The 18,794-nt window shown below is 43.1% G+C and overlaps 1 protein-coding gene across 1 annotated transcript; it reads left to right on the forward strand.

Moving 5' to 3' along the window:
* The first annotated feature begins 296 nt into the window (after window positions 1-296).
* Window positions 297-16,757, forward strand: acvr2ba (activin A receptor type 2Ba). The gene is made up of 11 exons (XM_031293805.2): window positions 297-766; window positions 2,739-2,946; window positions 5,548-5,663; window positions 6,186-6,337; window positions 6,587-6,730; window positions 7,500-7,643; window positions 13,101-13,249; window positions 13,450-13,564; window positions 14,039-14,177; window positions 14,447-14,577; window positions 14,922-16,757. Exons 1-11 carry the CDS (start codon window positions 715-717, stop codon window positions 15,114-15,116), a joined length of 1,545 nt encoding a protein of 514 aa, XP_031149665.1. The 5' UTR covers window positions 297-714; the 3' UTR covers window positions 15,117-16,757.
* Window positions 16,758-18,794: the final 2,037 nt, after the last annotated feature.

An 18,794-nucleotide genomic window follows, 5' to 3' on the forward strand; every position in this document is an offset into this window, starting at 1 on the left:
ATAATAAACCGAAAAGTAGACTATAAAATACCAACTCTGACCACAAAAAGTGCAAGTGTTTATCAGCTGGAACCGGGACAAATACCAACGTGGAAAGCACACATTTATCCCCAACGCCTCATATTCCTAGTGTTAGGCTTCTTTTATTATTTATATTGTTATATATAGGTTCTATTATGTTAGATACAAGGGTAAAATGAAGTAATTTCAGGCGTGTTTCGGAGTCGTGTTAAGGTCACTCGCTGGCTGCCTGAATTCCCCTCTTTGTGTTTACACATCCGGGTTTCCCTGTTTGCAGCCCATTCCCCATTTAGAAGCCATTTTGGACACAGATCAGTAACATGCATGTAAACCCCGACCGACCTCCCGATGCAGCGGTGCTACTATTCAAGTGAATAACCTCAAAAAGAGCGCTGAGCTTTCGTCTTGGGTGGTTTAACGGCTTCCCATTCGGCTTTTGGATCCACTTCCAATGCGAAATACTGCACATGTTAATGGACTAACAGTCTGGCAGTCAGTTAATCGCTCCTATCTTTTCTTGCAACATTGTTGCAGCGTCGCGGCTATTGACACGCGTTGTGGTGGTGGTTAGGCTGCTGGAGGGACCAGAGGCCTGTGGTCGTTTTGATCCTGGACTGATGTTTTGGACAACCTGAGTTTTAATGTTTGCGTCGGGAAGCGGGGGAAATCTCTGTCCTGTATTTAAAACGGAACATGTCTTTTTCATGGCTGACTTGTTCACTTCTTCTGGGAACTTTATGCGCAGGTAAGCTGCTATTGTTGGTTCCGAATTTGCAACAGTTCTTTTTCGAGTCGGAGGCAGACACATTTTTGTCTGAATGTGTGCGTGTAATAGTCTCCGTTTGAAATGTCGACCCGCGAGCGAGTTTACGTGTGTTAGTTGTTTAAACTTTGTTGGCAGTAGGCAAGTAGATACTATCGGTCAGTTATGGGTTTTTATTCTCTTACCCATCAATCGCATTTTCTCCGTTTGCCCCCACAAATGTACATATCTAGTTCACACACGAGAAATAGTTAAGCAATAGCTGGGACTTTTTATGTAAAAAGAAAATGTATTAAATTACATTGAATGTAGTATTTAATGCTGACAATGTTGCAATAAAAGATATCCAAATTTAAAACTGTTGCGTCCCCCTCGCCTTTTTTAACAGTGGCAGGAATAGAAGGCAGCAGCTGCATCAACATCCTGAAACCTTATAGGCTACATCTCAGGTCTGCACTCTTGTTTGTGGTTACAGCCTGAACAAAAGCCTTTGAAAACACACTTTCTCTGAATAGCCTTTTCATAAATCAATGTGCGTTTGATTTGATGAGACAGCAGCTGTTGTCTTACGTTAGGTCTTTACCCTGAATTGAGACACCGTTCCCTTCCCAAAGCCTGTGACTTACTCCCACGTGAAATTGAACATTGAGCAAGGATTGTTTTTCTTTTGTTTGGCGTTTTTTTTGCCAGTGTTTGCAACTCATATGGGAGGTTTTATTGTGTGTTGAAAACATGTTTACCTTTGTCCCCTAGCTATGTTTTCCATATAGTTGTTTTGGAAACTATAATATCCACTTCCCCCCCCTCAATTTTTAGTTTTTCTACGACATGTAATATATTTTTTTTGTGCTGTCTCATGTGTGCCAAATAGCACTGTAGCTAATGCCTTTATGGTTTATAGATTAGTGCTCGGGAGTGTATAGTAAGCTGCTTCTCCAGAATTCATGTTGTTGTGTGTAAGCCTCGATAAGTGACAGAGGGAGGGGGGTTGGGGAATGATCTTGTAGTAAAAGTCCTCCCGGATCATGTGACCACAGATATCACAAATGCCATCTCGGCTCAATGGAGCATCACTGTTGTGTGTGTGTCCTTACTACCTTCCTACGTTCCTTAATAATGAGCATGATGTTTGGTTGTTCACTGCATGCATCCCTATATGCTATAATGAAATCCATTGTATGCTGCTGGACAACTGTGTGTGTGTGTGTGTGTGTGTGTGTGTGTGTGTGAGATAGGTTGGTGGGGGTAACACTGGGGGATGGGCAGCCTCATATAGGCAGGGATTTAAAGAGACATGCACTATTTTTTCTGTGAACAAAGATTAGGCGACTTTAGGAATGACATGTACAGCATCTTATCTGCTTCATCATTCATCAAAAAGGCATCTTAATGTGTTGCTTGAGTGTGTCCAACATTCAATCCACAAAGAGGATTGAATGTTAGGAGATTGACGGCTTTTGTCAAATCTCGGTTTGGTTAGGGAAATTATTTCCTGCTAAATGACAGTAAAAGCCCTTAAAGAAGAAGGTCTTATCTGTCTTTCCAGATGTGTCAAACTCCAGCAGGATACAGGAGTCCTTATCTATAGAAGTGGCATGCCAATATGCGCTGTTTCTATATCACAGTAGGGCATACCATTGTTTTTCTATAGCTAATTAAATTTTTCAAATAAAGTCTTTTTTTTCCTCCTTTTTAGTTGTTACTCTCTGAAAAAATCTGTTAGTGAATTTTGATTAAGCTGAACTACTATTCAGCAACAATTGCTTAGCCCAGAGGAACTCCCTTTTTACTATAGAGAGCTCCCAAACTTGGCCGTGTGCCAGAGTGATGATAGAGGTTCTGCTCAGATGTTTCTTCGTGGCATCGAGCGGATCCTGCGCCATATGTTGTGCTTCCGCTGTTGAGTTTCAATTCATTATGATATGAGCTGACTGAGGCCTTCTGTCCATTTCAGGGTACAGTCTGGGCGAAGCAGAGACCCGGGAATGCGTGTACTACAATGATAACTGGCGTACGGAGAGGACCAACCAGAGCGGCTTTGAGCGCTGCGAGGGGGAGAAGGACAAGCGACTGCACTGTTATGCCTCCTGGCTCAACTCCTCAGGGACCATCAAGCTGGTGAAGAAAGGCTGCTGGCTGGACGACTTCAACTGCTATGACAGGTCGGGTCACTGAGCGAGGTCATCGCCACCATGCATTTACATTTATATTTTAGGTGTCTGGCTCGTACCCAGAGTGACTGGCAGTGAGTACAACACAAATATCTGCTTCAGTAGCCACATGTAATTAGATATATTTAGATTTCTTTGACCTGGGGCATTTTCAGTGACAGAAATAAAATGACTTATGCGGAAACTATTTTTCAATCAGCCGATCAACTGGAGAAATTGCAAACATTTAGTGGTTCTCAAACTGAGTGAGAATGACCTGTAAGGTTTGTTTGGCCTTTGTTAAGGAAAAACCCAGGAGCAGCACAACTCATTAATTTCATGTATAATATTTAATTTCATATTAAATTAAATTTATACTTTTTATTGATCCCCAGTGGGGAAATTACAATTTACACTCTGTTTGTTAGTAATCACTACACGCAGGCCTGAAATACACACACACACATGCTCAGGACTTATTCATGCACAAATGGAGAGATGTCAGAGTGAGTGGGCTACCAGTGCTGGAACAGCGCCCTGAGCGGTTGGTGGAGTACAGTGCCTTGCTCAAGAGCACCTTGGCAGTGCCCAGGAGGTGAATTGGCATCTCTCCAACTACCAATCCACACTCCGTACTTTGGTCCGTACGGGGACTTGAACCAGCGACCCTCCGGTTCACAACCCAACTCCCATACGTGAAGAAGGTTCGGGAGACTAATGACTTACACAGAAGCATTTAATGAACACTCAATTGAGGAGACAAATAAGCAGGCAGTGCAGTATAACCACTATGTGTTATTGTGCAGTGCTGTCCCAGCTCTCTGAAGTTCCTGTCTTCCTGAAGGTGTATTTAAACTCATGCTGGAGGCGTTACGTTTAGCTGGACCTTTAAGATAAACAAAGATATTGCAGGCGCCGTAAACACAGATACTAAAGCCTTGTTCAGCCTATCTCTCTCTCTGGAAAGTATGCTTAAGGGTGGCTGGCCCTCCACCCTCCAAAAAGGAGACAGTCCTGAAACAAAACATTCCCTTATCATACAGTTGCCTAGATTCCCTGAATCTGTAGAGCCAAACATAATTATACATGAACAGTTTTGGTTATTAGAGACTGGCTGAATATTCTAGTCCCCTGACCTGTGACCTATGAATGACCTGATCTTGGCTTTCCCTTTAGTCTCATCTTACCACAACATGGTGTTTCTGGATTTTCCACCACAGCCTTGGTCAGACAAAACAAGCAATTTAAAGATGACATCTCATGCTTTGGGAACATTTTGAAGGGCATTTTCTTTTTATTACATGTTACAGAGTAAACGATGGATCAACAGATTCATCAGTATGGGAAATCAGCAATTGTAGCCCTAAAACATCCAAACTTTACATAAAACATGACATAAAATGTAGAGATGTAGGACTGTCTTACTTATTCACATTGCCTTATCACCAATATATAAATCTCAAGGGTTACCAGATAGTCTGCATCTGTATCAACGGTACAGAGTACAGCTCCGTGCCCACAGCCTGATGATGGCACATTGATATGGTGGCACTGGGCAACTCAGGAATTTGTAAGTAAGGAGGAGAGTTTTAAACTAGCGTTATCAGCAACCTGTGCAGAGCTTTGTGGCGTGATCAAACTTTTTAGTCTTTAATATTCAAGCCACTGCATTTAGAAAAAGCTGGAGACCTCTGGTGGCTCATAAAGGCTATCTGGAGAAAACAGAACTATAATAAATGTTCCTATAGTAAATGTGTAATGTGTTTTATCTGTTCTATTTGTTTCTGATTATTAAAGGTAGTTACAAGATTGACCTGCGGCTTTTGAGAAAGTCCGGATAAAAAGGAGTGCTATTATGGGTCTCACAGTGGCATATTGGAGTTAAACACAGCATGTACTATATTACTCCAAAAGCGTATTTCCGAAAACTTTGCTGGATTGGATGTGCACAAATTGTAGGTTTCACAGGTACAAATTTGTTGACAGTTTTCAGGGGAAACCGCTTCAATCTGAAGTGCCATTGGCTGAAATTATTATAACTATAACGGGATAATAAAATAGTGGCAGGAAAGCAAGAGCGATGGACAGGTTGGCAATTGTGAACAAGTTGAGAGTTGATGTTAAAAAGACTAATTATAGCATTTAAAGCAGTTCTGCAATCTTGTGCATGAAGTGTTAGAAAACCTGTGATTTCTCTGAATCATGGCTGACCATTCCTTGAGTGACTTGTATGGTGATAATTAACAAGGTTAACAAATCAATATATTCTCAATAAAAGATAATTTGCTCATTTAAGTACCAGATAGATTGTAGGTTCTGTTGGCTCATACACTGGCAGCATTACCACTAACCAATAGCAATGAGTGCATGGGTTAAGTCCTGACAATTATCAGCGAGCTTATGTACAGCAGAAGCAGATGATGTATAAAAAACAAAAGGGAAAAAAAAGCCGACACTCACCTGCTTGGTTCTTTGAGTCCAGATCACAAAACGTTAGTTTTACTATCATGATATTTTGGCCCCATTGTTTATTATCAAAACTGCTTGACATGTATCTTGTTTTGACATTTGGTTATCAAAGCAATAATTTAGGAGTGTCATCTACCTTTTTAGGCAAGAGTGTGTCTCCATGGAGGAAAACCCTCAGGTCTTCTTCTGCTGCTGCGAGGGCAACTACTGCAATGAACGATTCACCCACCTTCCTGACATGATTGGCAGTGGCAACCGAGGTGAGCGGCAAATGCATCCCCGCATTTAGTACAAGCAAAAAATAGGTCTTTGCTTTTCCCCTCCGATTAGTGGGAGTAAAGCTTAACCTTGCATCTGGTAGTAACAAAACATTGTGTATATCACACTGATGCATGTTACACAGACGTGGTGATTTGTTTCCTTTTAAATGTTGCTAAATAATGCCTTGTAAGAAATCTGGTAATTTGCCTTCTTGACATCGTAGTTTTCTTTAAAATGCCATTTCAACATATAAGACTACACTATAATAATCCTCTATTTGCATAGTCCAATACTGACTAGAAAGGTTACTGAAAGTAGATGTTTAGCACACCGCCACAAGCCTATTTGTGGTATATTTTAAAGACTCTGTAGTAACTCTGTCTGTAAGGATCAAGGCTGGACAATCTATATATAATGTTACCTGTCTCGTTTAAATTCAGGTTTTGCAGGGAGGGACGCTGGTTATAACCTACATGTCAAAAAAGCTGTCATGCTGTAATTATTCTGTTACTCTTTGACAGTAAAAATCCGGCCTCCACCCCGAGTGCCGTCCCTGCTCAACGTGCTTGTGTATTCCCTGCTGCCTCTCTGTGTGCTGTCCCTGGCCCTCGTTCTGGCCTTGTGGATGTACCGCCACCGCAAACCTCCCTACGGCCATGTAGACCTGAGCGAGGTGAGAGAGGCCATACCCCAGTCTGACTCTCTGGTGGTAATCTGTGACATCTGTGGTGCTTAAAGATTAGTCTTTCACTGCATGTCTCTATACTGTATGTCAGCCATGATGGCTGCTTACCCTAATCACCCAGTTCTTCTCTTATATTCCTGTAAGATTTTGTACTAAGGGTAAGAGAAGTGCCAACATCTTTTAGATCAATTTAGCAGAAGAACAAGACTTAACTGGTTTTTCTTGTCTGTTATTCAGGATCCTGGACCAGCTCCTCCATCCCCCTTGGTGGGTCTGAAACCACTGCAGCTGCTGGAAATCAAAGCTAGGGGGCGCTTTGGTTGTGTTTGGAAAGCCCAGTTGATGAGCGAATATGTTGCTGTAAAGGTCTTCCCTGTTCAGGTATGTCCATTAATTCAAAGAATTTATGTAAGTTTTTATCATGTCAATGCTGTGTCATAGCTTCCAGTTAGTTCCTCTCAGTTATTAATATTACTTTTTTGAGTCAGTGCCAAGCAATCCAAAAAAAAAAAAAAAAAAAAAAAATATATATATATATATAATGAAATCCTCAAAAGACACCATACCATTTGGATGAATAAATATCTGTTGCACAATAAAAAAAAAAAATGTTGAACCCATTTGTCAAGTTGGGACTGTATTGCCAAATCCAGGTAGCCACAAAAGACATATGTCCAAGCAAAATATTTACATTTTATTTTTTATAAAAATTTAAAATATTGTAAAGTAACATCAGTTTTTTAATTTTTGGTTCACATTGTACAAATTGAAAATGGGGATTGATTTTTTATTTTTATTCATTCATTTTTGGCTACCATCTTTGTTCGGAAACAGAGGTTAAAACATCTTTTTTTTGTCATGCAGTGGATGGAATATTTACCAGCCGCGAGAGCACTGCTGGTATTGTTTTCATATTTTAAATCTGTCTGTGTCATCATGGCAAAATGTGTTCCTGGAGACACCTTCTGTAGCGGGAACTACCACAGAAGAAGATTTGACTGGAATGTAATGTTAATACATGAGAGGCACAAACTGGGGCTAGCTGCTTTGTGTAACGTATAAGGAATTATGAATTATGATTCTTGTTTTTAAATTGCTTGTATAAATCATCAAGACCTAAACACTTTCTGGTCTATGTGTGTTTGCGTAGGACAAGCAGTCATGGCAAAACGAGCGGGACATATTCCTGACTCCAGGGATGCGGCATGAAAACCTCTTACGTTACATCGCTGCAGAGAAGCACGGCACCAACCTGGAGACAGAGCTGTGGCTTATCACAGAGTTTCATGAGAGGGTGAGTGCACATCTTACTATATATACCCACATATAGGTATAGGGCTCATGTTTACTAGAACTGCTGGACCTTTTCCAATATTGGCAGGTGCCTTTTATTTACCTGAACAAAAGAGCATGGCAGCTTTTATTAAAGTTGATTTTATTACTCATGGCAAGTCTGCAGTACACCATATACATACCTTTAGTGATAGAGTTGTATTCTAAGATTTATATAGCGTTTTCGCATGTAGGGTAAAAAAATAATACAGACAATTTTGTTGTTAAAAAATGGCAGTTATAACGTGTGTGCCTGAAATAATTCTATATGATTAAACACCTTGAGGCTACCAGAATATCCTGTTCATTGGACTTCTCAACAAAGGTATTTACACATCAAAACATGATTAAACAATAATTACCATAACCACAAATGTAGCATTACATGTGTGCAGTGACTGTCACGGTTTGTCCTCGTAGCACCTTTTATCTATGGCAGTGGCACAAACGTATTTAGTTCCAGTAATTGTCTCAGTGCCATCTGTGCATGTGTCATCTGTTTGGTTTAATGTTTTCAATTTTGTCAGTGTTTTTAATATTTTAAGGGTCCATCCATCCATCCTTCTTCTTCCGCTTATCCGGTAACGGGTCGCGGGGGTAGCAGCTCCAGCAGGGGACCCCAAACTTCCCTTTCCCGAGCCACATTAACCAGCTCCGACTGGGGGATCCCGAGGCGTTCCCAGGCCAGGTTGGAGATATAATCCCTCCACCTAGTCCTGGGTCTTCCCCGAGGCCTCCTCCCAGCTGGACGTGCCTGGAACACCTCCCTAGGGAGGCGCCCAGGGGGCATCCTTACCAGATGCCCGAACCACCTCAACTGGCTCCTTTCGACGCGAAGGAGCAGCGGCTCTACTCCGAGCTCCTCACGGATGACTGAGCTTCTCACCCTATCTCTAAGGGAGACGCCAGCCACCCTCCTGAGGAAACCCATTTCGGCCGCTTGTACCCTGGATCTCGTTCTTTCGGTCATGACCCAGCCTTCATGACCATAGGTGAGGGTAGGAACGAAAACTGACCGGTAGATTGAGAGCTTTGCCTTCTGGCTCAGCTCTCTTTTCGTCACAACGGTGCGATAAATTGAGTGTAATACCGCACCCGCTGCGCCGATTCTCCGACCAATCTCCCGCTCCATTGTCCCCTCACTTGCGAACAATACCCCAAGGTACTTGAACTCCTTCACTTGGGGTAAAGACTCATTCCCTACCTGGAGAAAGCACTCCATCGGTTTCCTGCTGAGAAACATGGCCTCAGATTTAGAGGTGCTGATCCTCATCCCAGCCGCTTCACACTCGGCTGCGAACCGATCCAGTGAGTGCTGAAGGTCACAGGCCGACGATGCCATCAGGACCACATCATCCGCAAAAAGCAGCGATGAGTTCCCCAGCTCACCAAACTGCAACCCCTCTCCACCCCGACTACGCCTCGATATCCTGTCCATAAATACTACAAACAGGATTGGTGACAAAGCGCAGCCCTGGCGGAGGCCAACCCTCACCTGAAACGAGTCCGACTTACTGCCGAGAACCCGGACACAGCTCTCGCTTTGGTCGTACAGAGATTGGATGGCCCTGAGAAGGGACCCCCTCACCCCATACTCCTGCAGCTCCTCCCACAGTATCTCCCGGGGGACCCGGTCATACGCCTTCTCCAGATCCACAAAGCACATGTAGACCGGTTGGGCATACTCCCAGGCTCCCTCCAGGATCCTTGCAAGAGTAAAGATCTGGTCCGTTGTTCCACGACCAGGACGGAATCCGCATTGTTCCTCTTCAACCTGAGGTTCGACTATCGACCGAACCCTCCTTTCCAGCACCTTGGAGTAGACTTTACCGGGGAGGCTGAGAAGTGTGATACCCCTGTAATTGGCACACACCCTCTGGTCCCCCTTTTTGAAAAGGGGAACCACCACCCCGGTCTGCCACTCCTTAGGCACTGTCCCCGACTTCCAGGCAATGTTGAAGAGGCGTGTCAACCAAGACAACCCCTCCACACCCAGAGCTTTAAGCATTTCTGGACGGATCTCATCAATCCCTGGGGCTTTGCCACTGTGGAGTTGTTTAACTACCTCAGCAACTTCCACCAGGGAAATTGACGACAATCCCCCATCACCCTCCAGCTCTGCCTCTACCATAGAGGGCGTATTAGTCGGATTTAGGAGTTCCTCAAAGTGCTCCTTCCACCGCCCTATTACCTCCTCAGTTGAGGTCAACAGCGTCCCATCCTTACTGTACACAGCTTGGATGGTTCCCCGCTTCCCCCTCCTGAGGTGGCGAACGGTTTTCCAGAAGCACCTTGGTGCCGACCGAAAGTCCTTCTCCATGTCTTCTCCGAACTTTTCCCACACCCGCTGCTTTGCCTCTTTCACGGCAGAGGCTGCAGCCCTTCGGGCCCTTCGGTACCTTGCAACTGCCTCCAGAGTCCTCTGGGATAACATATCCCGGAAAGACTCCTTCTTCAGTCGGACGGCTTCCCTGACCACCGGTGTCCACCATGGTGTTCGTGGGTTACCGCCCCTTGAGGCACCTAAGACCCTAAGACCACAGCTCCCCGCCGCAGCTTCAGCAATGGAAACTTTGAACATTGTCCACTCGGGTTCAATGCCCCCAGCCTCCACAGGGATGCACGAAAAGCTCCGCCGGAGGTGTGAGTTGAAAGTCTGTCGTACAGGGGCCTCCTCCAGACGTTCCCAATTCACCCGCACTACCCGTTTGGGTTTACCAGGTCTGTCCAGAGTCTTCCCCCACCCTCTGACCCAACTCACCACCAGATGGTGATCAGTTGACAGCTCTGCCCCTCTCTTCATCCGAGTGTCCAAAACATACGGCCTCAGATCAGATGAAACGATTATAAAATCGATCATTGACCTTTGGCCTAGGGTGCTCTGGTACCAAGTACACTTATGAGCATCCCTATGTTCGAACATGGTGTTCGTTATAGACAATCCATGACTAGCACAGAAGTCCAACAACAAACAACCACTCTGGTTTATATCAGGGAGGCCGTTCCTCCCAATCACGCCTCTCCATGTGTCTCCATCATTGCCCACGTGCGCGTTGAAGTCCCCCAGCAGAACTATGGAGTCCCCCACTGGAGCCCCATACAGGACTCCATTCAAGGTCTCCAAGAAGGCCGAATACTCCGAACTCTTGTTTGGTGCATACGCACAAACAACAGTCAGAGTTTTCCCCCCTACAACCCGCAGGCGTAGGGAGGCGACCCTCTCGTCCACCGGGGTAAACTCCAATGTAGCGGCGCTCAGCCGGGGACTTGTGAGTATCCCCACACCCGCCCGGGGCCTCACACCCTGGGCAACTCCGGAGAAGAAAAGAGTCCAACCCCTATCCAGGAGTATGGTTCCAGAACCGAGACTGTGCGTAGAGGTAAGCCCCACCAGATCCAACTGGTAGCGCTCCACCTCCCGCACAAGTTCCGGCTCCTTCCCCCACAGAGAGGTGACGTTCCACGTCCCCAGAGCCAGCGTCTGCTGCCCGGGTCTGGTCCGTCGAGGCCCCTGACCTTCACTGCCACCCATGTGGCAGCGCACCCGACCCCAGCGGTTCCTCCCACAGGTGGTGGGCCCATGGGTTGGAGAGAGAGGTGCCACGTAGCTTATCCGGGCTGTGCCCGGCCGGGCTCCGTGGCAAACCCAGCCACCAGGCGCTCGCTGACGGGCCCTCCATCTGGGCCTGGCTCCAGACGGGGGCCCCGGGCTTCCTCCGGGCAGGGTCACTCCATCTCTACCTCGTTTTTTCATAGGGTTTTTGAACCATTCTTTGTCTGGCCCCTCCCCTGAGACCACTTTGCCTTGGGAGACCCTACCAGGAGCACAAAGCTCCAGACAACACAGCCCTCAGGTTCATAGGGACACACAAACCTCTCCACCACGATAAGGTGATGGTTCCAGGAGAGGTGCAATATGTAATACTGACAGCTAGTGTTTAAAATAGTTACTACAGTACAAATTCAAAAATCCTGTAGAGAGTCGTCTCCCCCGGCCACTCCTCCCCAGACTGGAAGTTCACGGAGGTTGCCAGGCTGAGACCGCAGCACCCATAGTCACTCACTTTGCCAGACCCTCCTCCAAACCGCGCTGAAGGAGCATCCATCCATCTATCTCACATAGCCAGACATTATTTCACAGAACAGCGGAGTAGCTAACGTTAGATGCTGGCTATATTGACAGTCACAGAAGCCCGTGGTCATGTGGAGCTCTGCACCCAACTGACAGACACACTTTTTCGGCTTAGAATTACGGTAGGAACTGCTAAAAACGCAACAACCTTGCCGTCCTCTCCACCCAGACAGACAGACACACTTCCTAGACTTAGAATTACAGTAGGAACCGCTAATAATAACACTACCTTGCCATCCTCTCTACCCGACTGAACACACTTTATTGGCTTCGAATTATGGCGACAATCGCTAAACACACTACAAACTCATGGTCCTCTCTTCCCAATTTACAGCCCCCTCTCTTGGCTTCAAATAACTCACCGTTGTCGGCTACGGCCGCTGAATACATGCTACACATTGTAAACCGCCGTGGCCCGCTTGCCTGGTCCTCCGGTAACGTTATCAGGGTTAGCAGGGTTAGCATGGCGGCGTTAGCCAGGACCAGTCGGGATCACTTTATTGGCTGTGTCTCAGTTTGGTTTTGCGAGTAACCAACTCTGGTACTCTAGCTACATAATTCAATGTGAATACACGAATGTTGAAATTACATAAAATGCCCGTCCCTTGTAGCCATGATAAATTAGCCTGAAGCTAATGTTTAGCTACCTGTTAAGGAGGAAATTAGTCTGTGTCCTGTGTCCTTTTGGGCTCTAAGCTGTCTCCATCTTTCAAATACATCTTCAATATTTACCCAGGGTTTGTTACATCTCTGGTCATGCTGTTGGAAACATGCAGTTTTTTTTTAGGTCGGGTAGACTCTATCTCCGTTGATCCCGCTCGTTTGTTTGCTGCCTTCATGGCTGTACTAACGTTACAGCTGTAGCGCGCTGGGTTTACTGGGCAGTTGATAACAACACACAGGCCAAAACGCAAACAGAAATTCTGTCACGGAATGGAAATTTCAAAAGGAGAAAATACTGGCATTAGCATTGTTGTCAGAAAAGATAGTATTTCAACTTAGCATGTTTCCATAATATCTGATGATGCATTGGGGTCATTTTTGGATTTATTACAGTAAATATATTGGACCTTTAAGCTATATTTTGTGAATTTAGACGCTTCTGGTGATTCTTCCAGAATACGCTATTTGGCTAGCAAATTAAGTCAAACACAGGACCAAACACTATCTGTTCCAGGGATATGGTTGGCTAAGTCATTGGACACTTTCAGTAGATTTTCCTGAGACATTCGATTTTTGTGCCGTTATTAATCCTTTTTCCTGAATCTTTTGTGCGTGCGTGCGTAGGGCTCATTGACAGACCACCTGAAGGGTAACACTGTGACCTGGAGTGAGCTGTGTCACATAGCAGAGACCATGTCCCGCGGCTTGGCTTACCTCCATGAGGACATTCCCAGCTACAAGGGAGAGGGGCCCAAACCCACTATTGCACACAGGTAGAGAAAACAAACTGTTACTGGCTTTTCTAAAAACTCAAATCACTGAAAATCAGACTACATTTAATTTTAGTACTCCTTTCTTCTGCTTGTACTTGATTTAGTCATTTTGCCCTGGAAGTCCATAGACTAATATGTGTGACTAAACATCTCTATAATTACAGCATTTTAATGAGTTTGTCCTAAAATTAATTTTCTAGGGACTTCAAGAGTAAGAATGTGATGATACGAGATGATTTGACTGCAATCATTGGAGACTTTGGGCTCGCTGTACGATTTGAACCAGGAAAACCTCCAGGTGACACGCATGGCCAGGTATGGAATCACTTCACTACTTTATTTCCACATTGGCACTTTGATGCCAGTCTGAGGAATTGCCTCCTGATTTTTCTGAAATGTTCACATAGGCTAGGCTTTATACAGTTGGTGCAATGTAGAAATTTTCTAGTAAATATTAAATAGTCAATATTTATGGAGTCAGTTACTCTGGTTTGTAGAGGTTTTTATTTTGACATGAAAGTCTTTTCTGTTGATTATTGTCAAAAAAGCTTAAATAACCTACTTTGATTACAAGCGAGAAATTAAAAGTAGGAGTTAAGAATAAAGCACATGGAGGCTGTTTTCTGTTGTAGGGTTCAACATTTTGAGATGCGGTGGTAGTACTTAATCATGAAAATAATTTAAAAGTGTATATTCAAGCATTTCATATTTTTTTATATATATATATATATATATAATATAAAATATTTTAATTTATTTCATATATACCTGAATCCATTGTCCTGCCAGGTGGGTACGAGGCGATACATGGCTCCAGAGGTGCTGGAGGGAGCCATCAACTTCCAGCGAGACTCCTTCCTGAGAATAGACATGTATGCTATGGGCTTGGTGCTGTGGGAGCTGGTGTCCCGCTGCACAGAGACAGACGGTGAGTCAAACAGTGCAGGAATGCTGCCTCGTACACAGGTGAAAGGTCACTGTGCTTCAGACTGACCTAATAGACAAAGGATTAGTTTTCGTTTTGGAAATGCTATCTGATCTAGGTTAAAGGTGTAATGTGGGTAGTTACTCTTTTAAATAGAGAGCAAGTTTCGGATTTTCCAAATCCAAATGCTGCACTATTTGCTTGACTTGATCTCTGTGTAACGCTTTCCATCCTGTACTTTACTTATTTACTTACTTACTGACCCTCCTCAGGTACAGTTGGCGAGTACATGCTGCCGTTTGAGGATGAAATAGGCCAGCATCCCTCCCTGGAGGATCTGCAGGATGTGGTCGTGCACAAGAAGATGCGTCCAGCCATCAAGGACTGCTGGCTCAAACATCCTGTGAGTTAACAGTGGAAAAATAGCTCCAGCAGTTTGAACAGCAATACCAGGATGTCATACATTCTTTTTTTTTTTTTTTTTTTTATACACACAGTGAATACAGCTCAATCATCTGAGGTCATAGTTCTCTGAATCAGTTATGTTTTTGTAGTTTCTGATATAATGATGGCAGTTATATTTACACCTTTAGGCCACAGAAAAAGTGAGGAATTTCTGTCCTGTGAAATGGATTTTTATTTAAAGTTTGGGTTTGAAACTTGTGTACAAAAAAAGTGCCCTTTTAATAAAGTAAGAAAACAGAACTAGGGACTTACTCTCCTATAACTTCTGGTTTGTGTCTACAGGGTCTGAGCCAGATGTGCGAGACCATCGAAGAATGCTGGGACCACGACGCAGAGGCGCGATTGTCCGCTGGTTGCGTCGAGGAGCGCATCGGCCAGATCGCCAGAACGATTAGCAGCACTACCTCAGACATCCCCGTCTGCATTGTGACGTCTCTCACCAACGAGGACCTACCTCCCAAAGAGTCCAGCACCTGAACGGGTGACCCCATCCTCCACCTGAGCTCCTGACTTTTTATTTTTCGAATCCAAACTCAGCGGATCTCCGTGAATATTTAAAATCACAAAAACAACAACTAGCAACTTAAATGCAGCTGCTATTTTATCCCAATACTGGTATTTTCTTTCTGTTTGTTTTTGGTGTTTAAAGTCGGATCTTACTAACACATCCATCTGCTGTAGTTTTGAAGTAGTAATAAGTTATGCGATGGGCACATCTGATAATACCCATGTGTCAAATCTTAAATGTCGTCATTACCTCATGTATTTCTTTTGTTAGTCTATTTTTATTACCTCATAAGTTGTCGTTTTTCCTGTCTTGGTCATGATTGTCTGTGGCCAAATTAAATGAACTTTTGCTCCAAACCTCGAACGACGTGCTGCACACCTCGGAGGAACCGTTTTGAGACTGTTAGACAAAATATATTCATCTTCCTCAGGGGTCGAAGCTTCTCGATTTTTAAACTCGAGTGTGCTCCCTTATTTTAAACCTGTGAATGCCTCAGAATAAAGAAAAAAAAAAAAAAAGATTAAAAAAATCGGAGCACAGCTGTTTTATCGCATGGGAGGAACTAAAATGGGAGCTGAGCAGTTGTGTTGGACATTATGGACTTTTTGAAGATTTGGGACAAGTGTCTTGTCCCAGGGGAACTACCTCTCAGGTATCCAGTACGCTTCTTTGGAACATTTTCTCTAAGTTGAGAGCCAAGCTATCCAGCTAGCTATCGTGGACATATTCCTGGATTTTATTTTGTTTTTTTAATTGTAGAAATTCAGAGTTACTCCTTTGCCAGTGCCAGGAGTAGGTGTCTGGAGTTGCAATGTTACACATTCTTGATTTTAACTGTGATTTGTCTGTGAGTGTGTGTGAGTGAATTTGAAGACTAAATGATGTGAGATGGATAGAGTGTGGTTTTAAAGTAAGAACATGGACAGATAGTTGGGGTTTATCCTTGCGAGGGCCATACTTGAGTAAGCAACATGTCTGTTTTTAATTTGCATGGGTGTTTGTTCAATAGACTCAGTCGGACACCAGTCCCCAGATACCTCAGTCACTATACATCATGCAAGGAGAGCTCAAATGGTTGCCTTTGTCTCAAATGCAATGCCATAGTTGTACCATAACATAAATACCATACATTGAATGTCCGTTATGCTGCTGTGACTATTCCAGGACACTCAAGGATTTGTAGATGTACATTGTACATGTATTCTTTGTTAATATAACGCTAATGATATTATGTGAGGCTTATATATTTTTTTGTGTGTTTTTTTTTGACTGGGTAAGCCCGCAGCTGCTTACTCCTCCAGACTGACCTCAGATATTCTGACAAGTACCTCAGGCTTTTTCTACATGTATATCAAGTTGTGTTATGTATTTTGTTGTGTTTTAGTAGTTGAGATATTTTATTGCCGGTTAGGCCTCTTTGTCTGTGGAGATTTCTTTTTAAATAGAGCCTGACTAGTTGTCATGGTGTTAATCCTGTATGGTGTTAATGCTGTACAAACCTAAAAGAAGAGAGGCCGATTCTTGTAAATAGACCTGTACACACAGTTGCCGAACACTGATCTGTTTAAAAAAAAAAAATCAGGGCATTATTGTATTGTTCTCATTTCACAGAAAGGGATATTTTAGTTCCACCTCTACATATTTAAAAGTCATCTTGACAACTAGCCCTGTGAATTTTTATATATATATATATATATATATATATATATATATATATATATATATATATATATATATATATATATATATATATATATATATATATATAAAAATCATACACAATTTAAGAATAGGGGTTGGTTTACTGATTTCTATGAATAATGGTATCAGTTCCTCTGAATCAGTAGCTGCGTAGGTAGCACTTGTATTAGAAAGCTTAGTGTATATCGTCGAAAAACAGACGCGCACACACAAAAACAAATCCCTGATAATTTGGTCCTGGCGGCTTCTGTGATTGGCCACTTGCTGGAAATGCCAGTTTGAACAGTATTACCTCAATATTAACCCGCTGATGTGATGTTCTGACCGGTTTGGTGATCGTTAATCCATGTTGGACACACAGGCTCATCCGTTGTGCTTTGATTAGTGCTGTGGAAAGATAGTGATTTTAACAGTGGTGTAACTGTAGTATGTGACGCTTGCTCATGTGCAGTTTGGGAAAAAAAATGTATCATCAATCCATACAGGATAATGGTTTTTAGTGTGGAAATCATCAATGTGTCTATAACTACATGATTGATTGATAATGCAGCCCCATTGTGATTCATGTAAACAGTGGCATGTGCGTGGTCCAAGAGTCCAGCAATATATATTATACAGCAATAGTCACTTGAATATCATAGTTTAAGTAGTTAAACTCAGCTGTGACTTAGCAGTTTTCTTCTGCGGATCAATAAAGTACATCTCATCACACCTGGATCATGTTCTGATGAGGACACCCATTAAGACCCACAGCATAGCATAGATTCAACCCACAGAAGTGCTGTGGGTTGAATGTTTGTGTCAGTAGCTGAACATGACCCGGGTGCTTTCACGTATTGTGCCAGAACAACAACGATCACGAAGGAAAATCTACCGTCATCGTTTGTTACCTCCAAATGCTGTCTTACACCCAGCTCTTCTGAACAGAAAAACCAGTTACCTCATGCAGTACCTCGTTAGTAACACTAACATGGAGTCAGTCTCATCTTCAAAAAAAAGGAAAAACAAATCAACTATTGTGTATATATTTACTTGACAAATGTAAAGGGTTGCTTCCTTTTCATGTGTGAATCCTGTGAAAGCAAAATCCTTTTTTTGATTTACAGTCAACATATTGTTCATTTGTCATAGTGTGAATGGATGTTTGGCTGAATCGTGTGACCTTCCCTGTTTATGTGAACTGTGTGTGTGCGTGTGTGTGTGCGTGTATGTTGGTTGGTTGGTTTCACTAAAACAGTACGAATGGTAACTATCTGTGAGTTGAAATGCTTAGAAATATAAACTAGATGAGAAAACATCCATCTTTTTGTATATTGAAATAAAGACAAACACTGATTAACCATGTGAATGGAATTATATGTTTTTTTTTCAGTTCACATCAGTTTCACCATGCTAACTTACATCAGTTTCTCAATTGTTTTTCTGCCAAGGACCCCATTACAAGATAGATAATATACCACGGATCCCCGCATGTATTTCCCTTGGAGTCATTTGATGTAGCGTATTTTTTACACTTCTATAGTCTTAGTTATCTGAAAGAACAATATAAGAAATGTATTACAGTTTTTTTCAATTGCTGAAAGACAGTGGGCACAACTGAAGCCACGTGCAAAACTAACTACAGTCTGCACAGCAGCTGTTCATGTGAACCAAACTCTAGTTTGTTTTTCATTGCTTGAACATAGTTTTCAAAACTCTACACACTTATCCCATGGCTTTAACCACAACCTGCGCAACACTGTGGATTTAAAGCACTTTGTTCAAATGCTAACACACTGCTGTCAAAACTCTTAACTACACATTCAAAACACTAATTGCAATTTTAGATGAAAGCCTAAGCAGGTGCCTTGTTTTAGACTAGTTAGTGAACATATATGGTATTTATATAGAGAAAGCTCAGAAAGCCTTTTTTTTATACAAACACCAAATAAGAATGAAACAATTAT

The sequence above is a fragment of the Sander lucioperca genome, chromosome 9, assembly GCF_008315115.2.
Source record: "Sander lucioperca isolate FBNREF2018 chromosome 9, SLUC_FBN_1.2, whole genome shotgun sequence".
Taxonomy (NCBI): domain Eukaryota; kingdom Metazoa; phylum Chordata; class Actinopteri; order Perciformes; family Percidae; genus Sander; species Sander lucioperca.

Bases quoted from the DNA above. Each gene is read 5' to 3' on its own strand.
- acvr2ba (XM_031293805.2), top strand. From the start codon at position 715: ATGTCTTTTTCATGGCTGACTTGTTCACTTCTTCTGGGAACTTTATGC. The intron at 5,664-6,185 runs GTGAGCGGCAAA...ACTCTTTGACAG, and splicing joins GATTGGCAGTGGCAACCGAG to TAAAAATCCGGCCTCCACCC. The intron at 13,250-13,449 runs GTAGAGAAAACA...TTAATTTTCTAG, and splicing joins AAACCCACTATTGCACACAG to GGACTTCAAGAGTAAGAATG.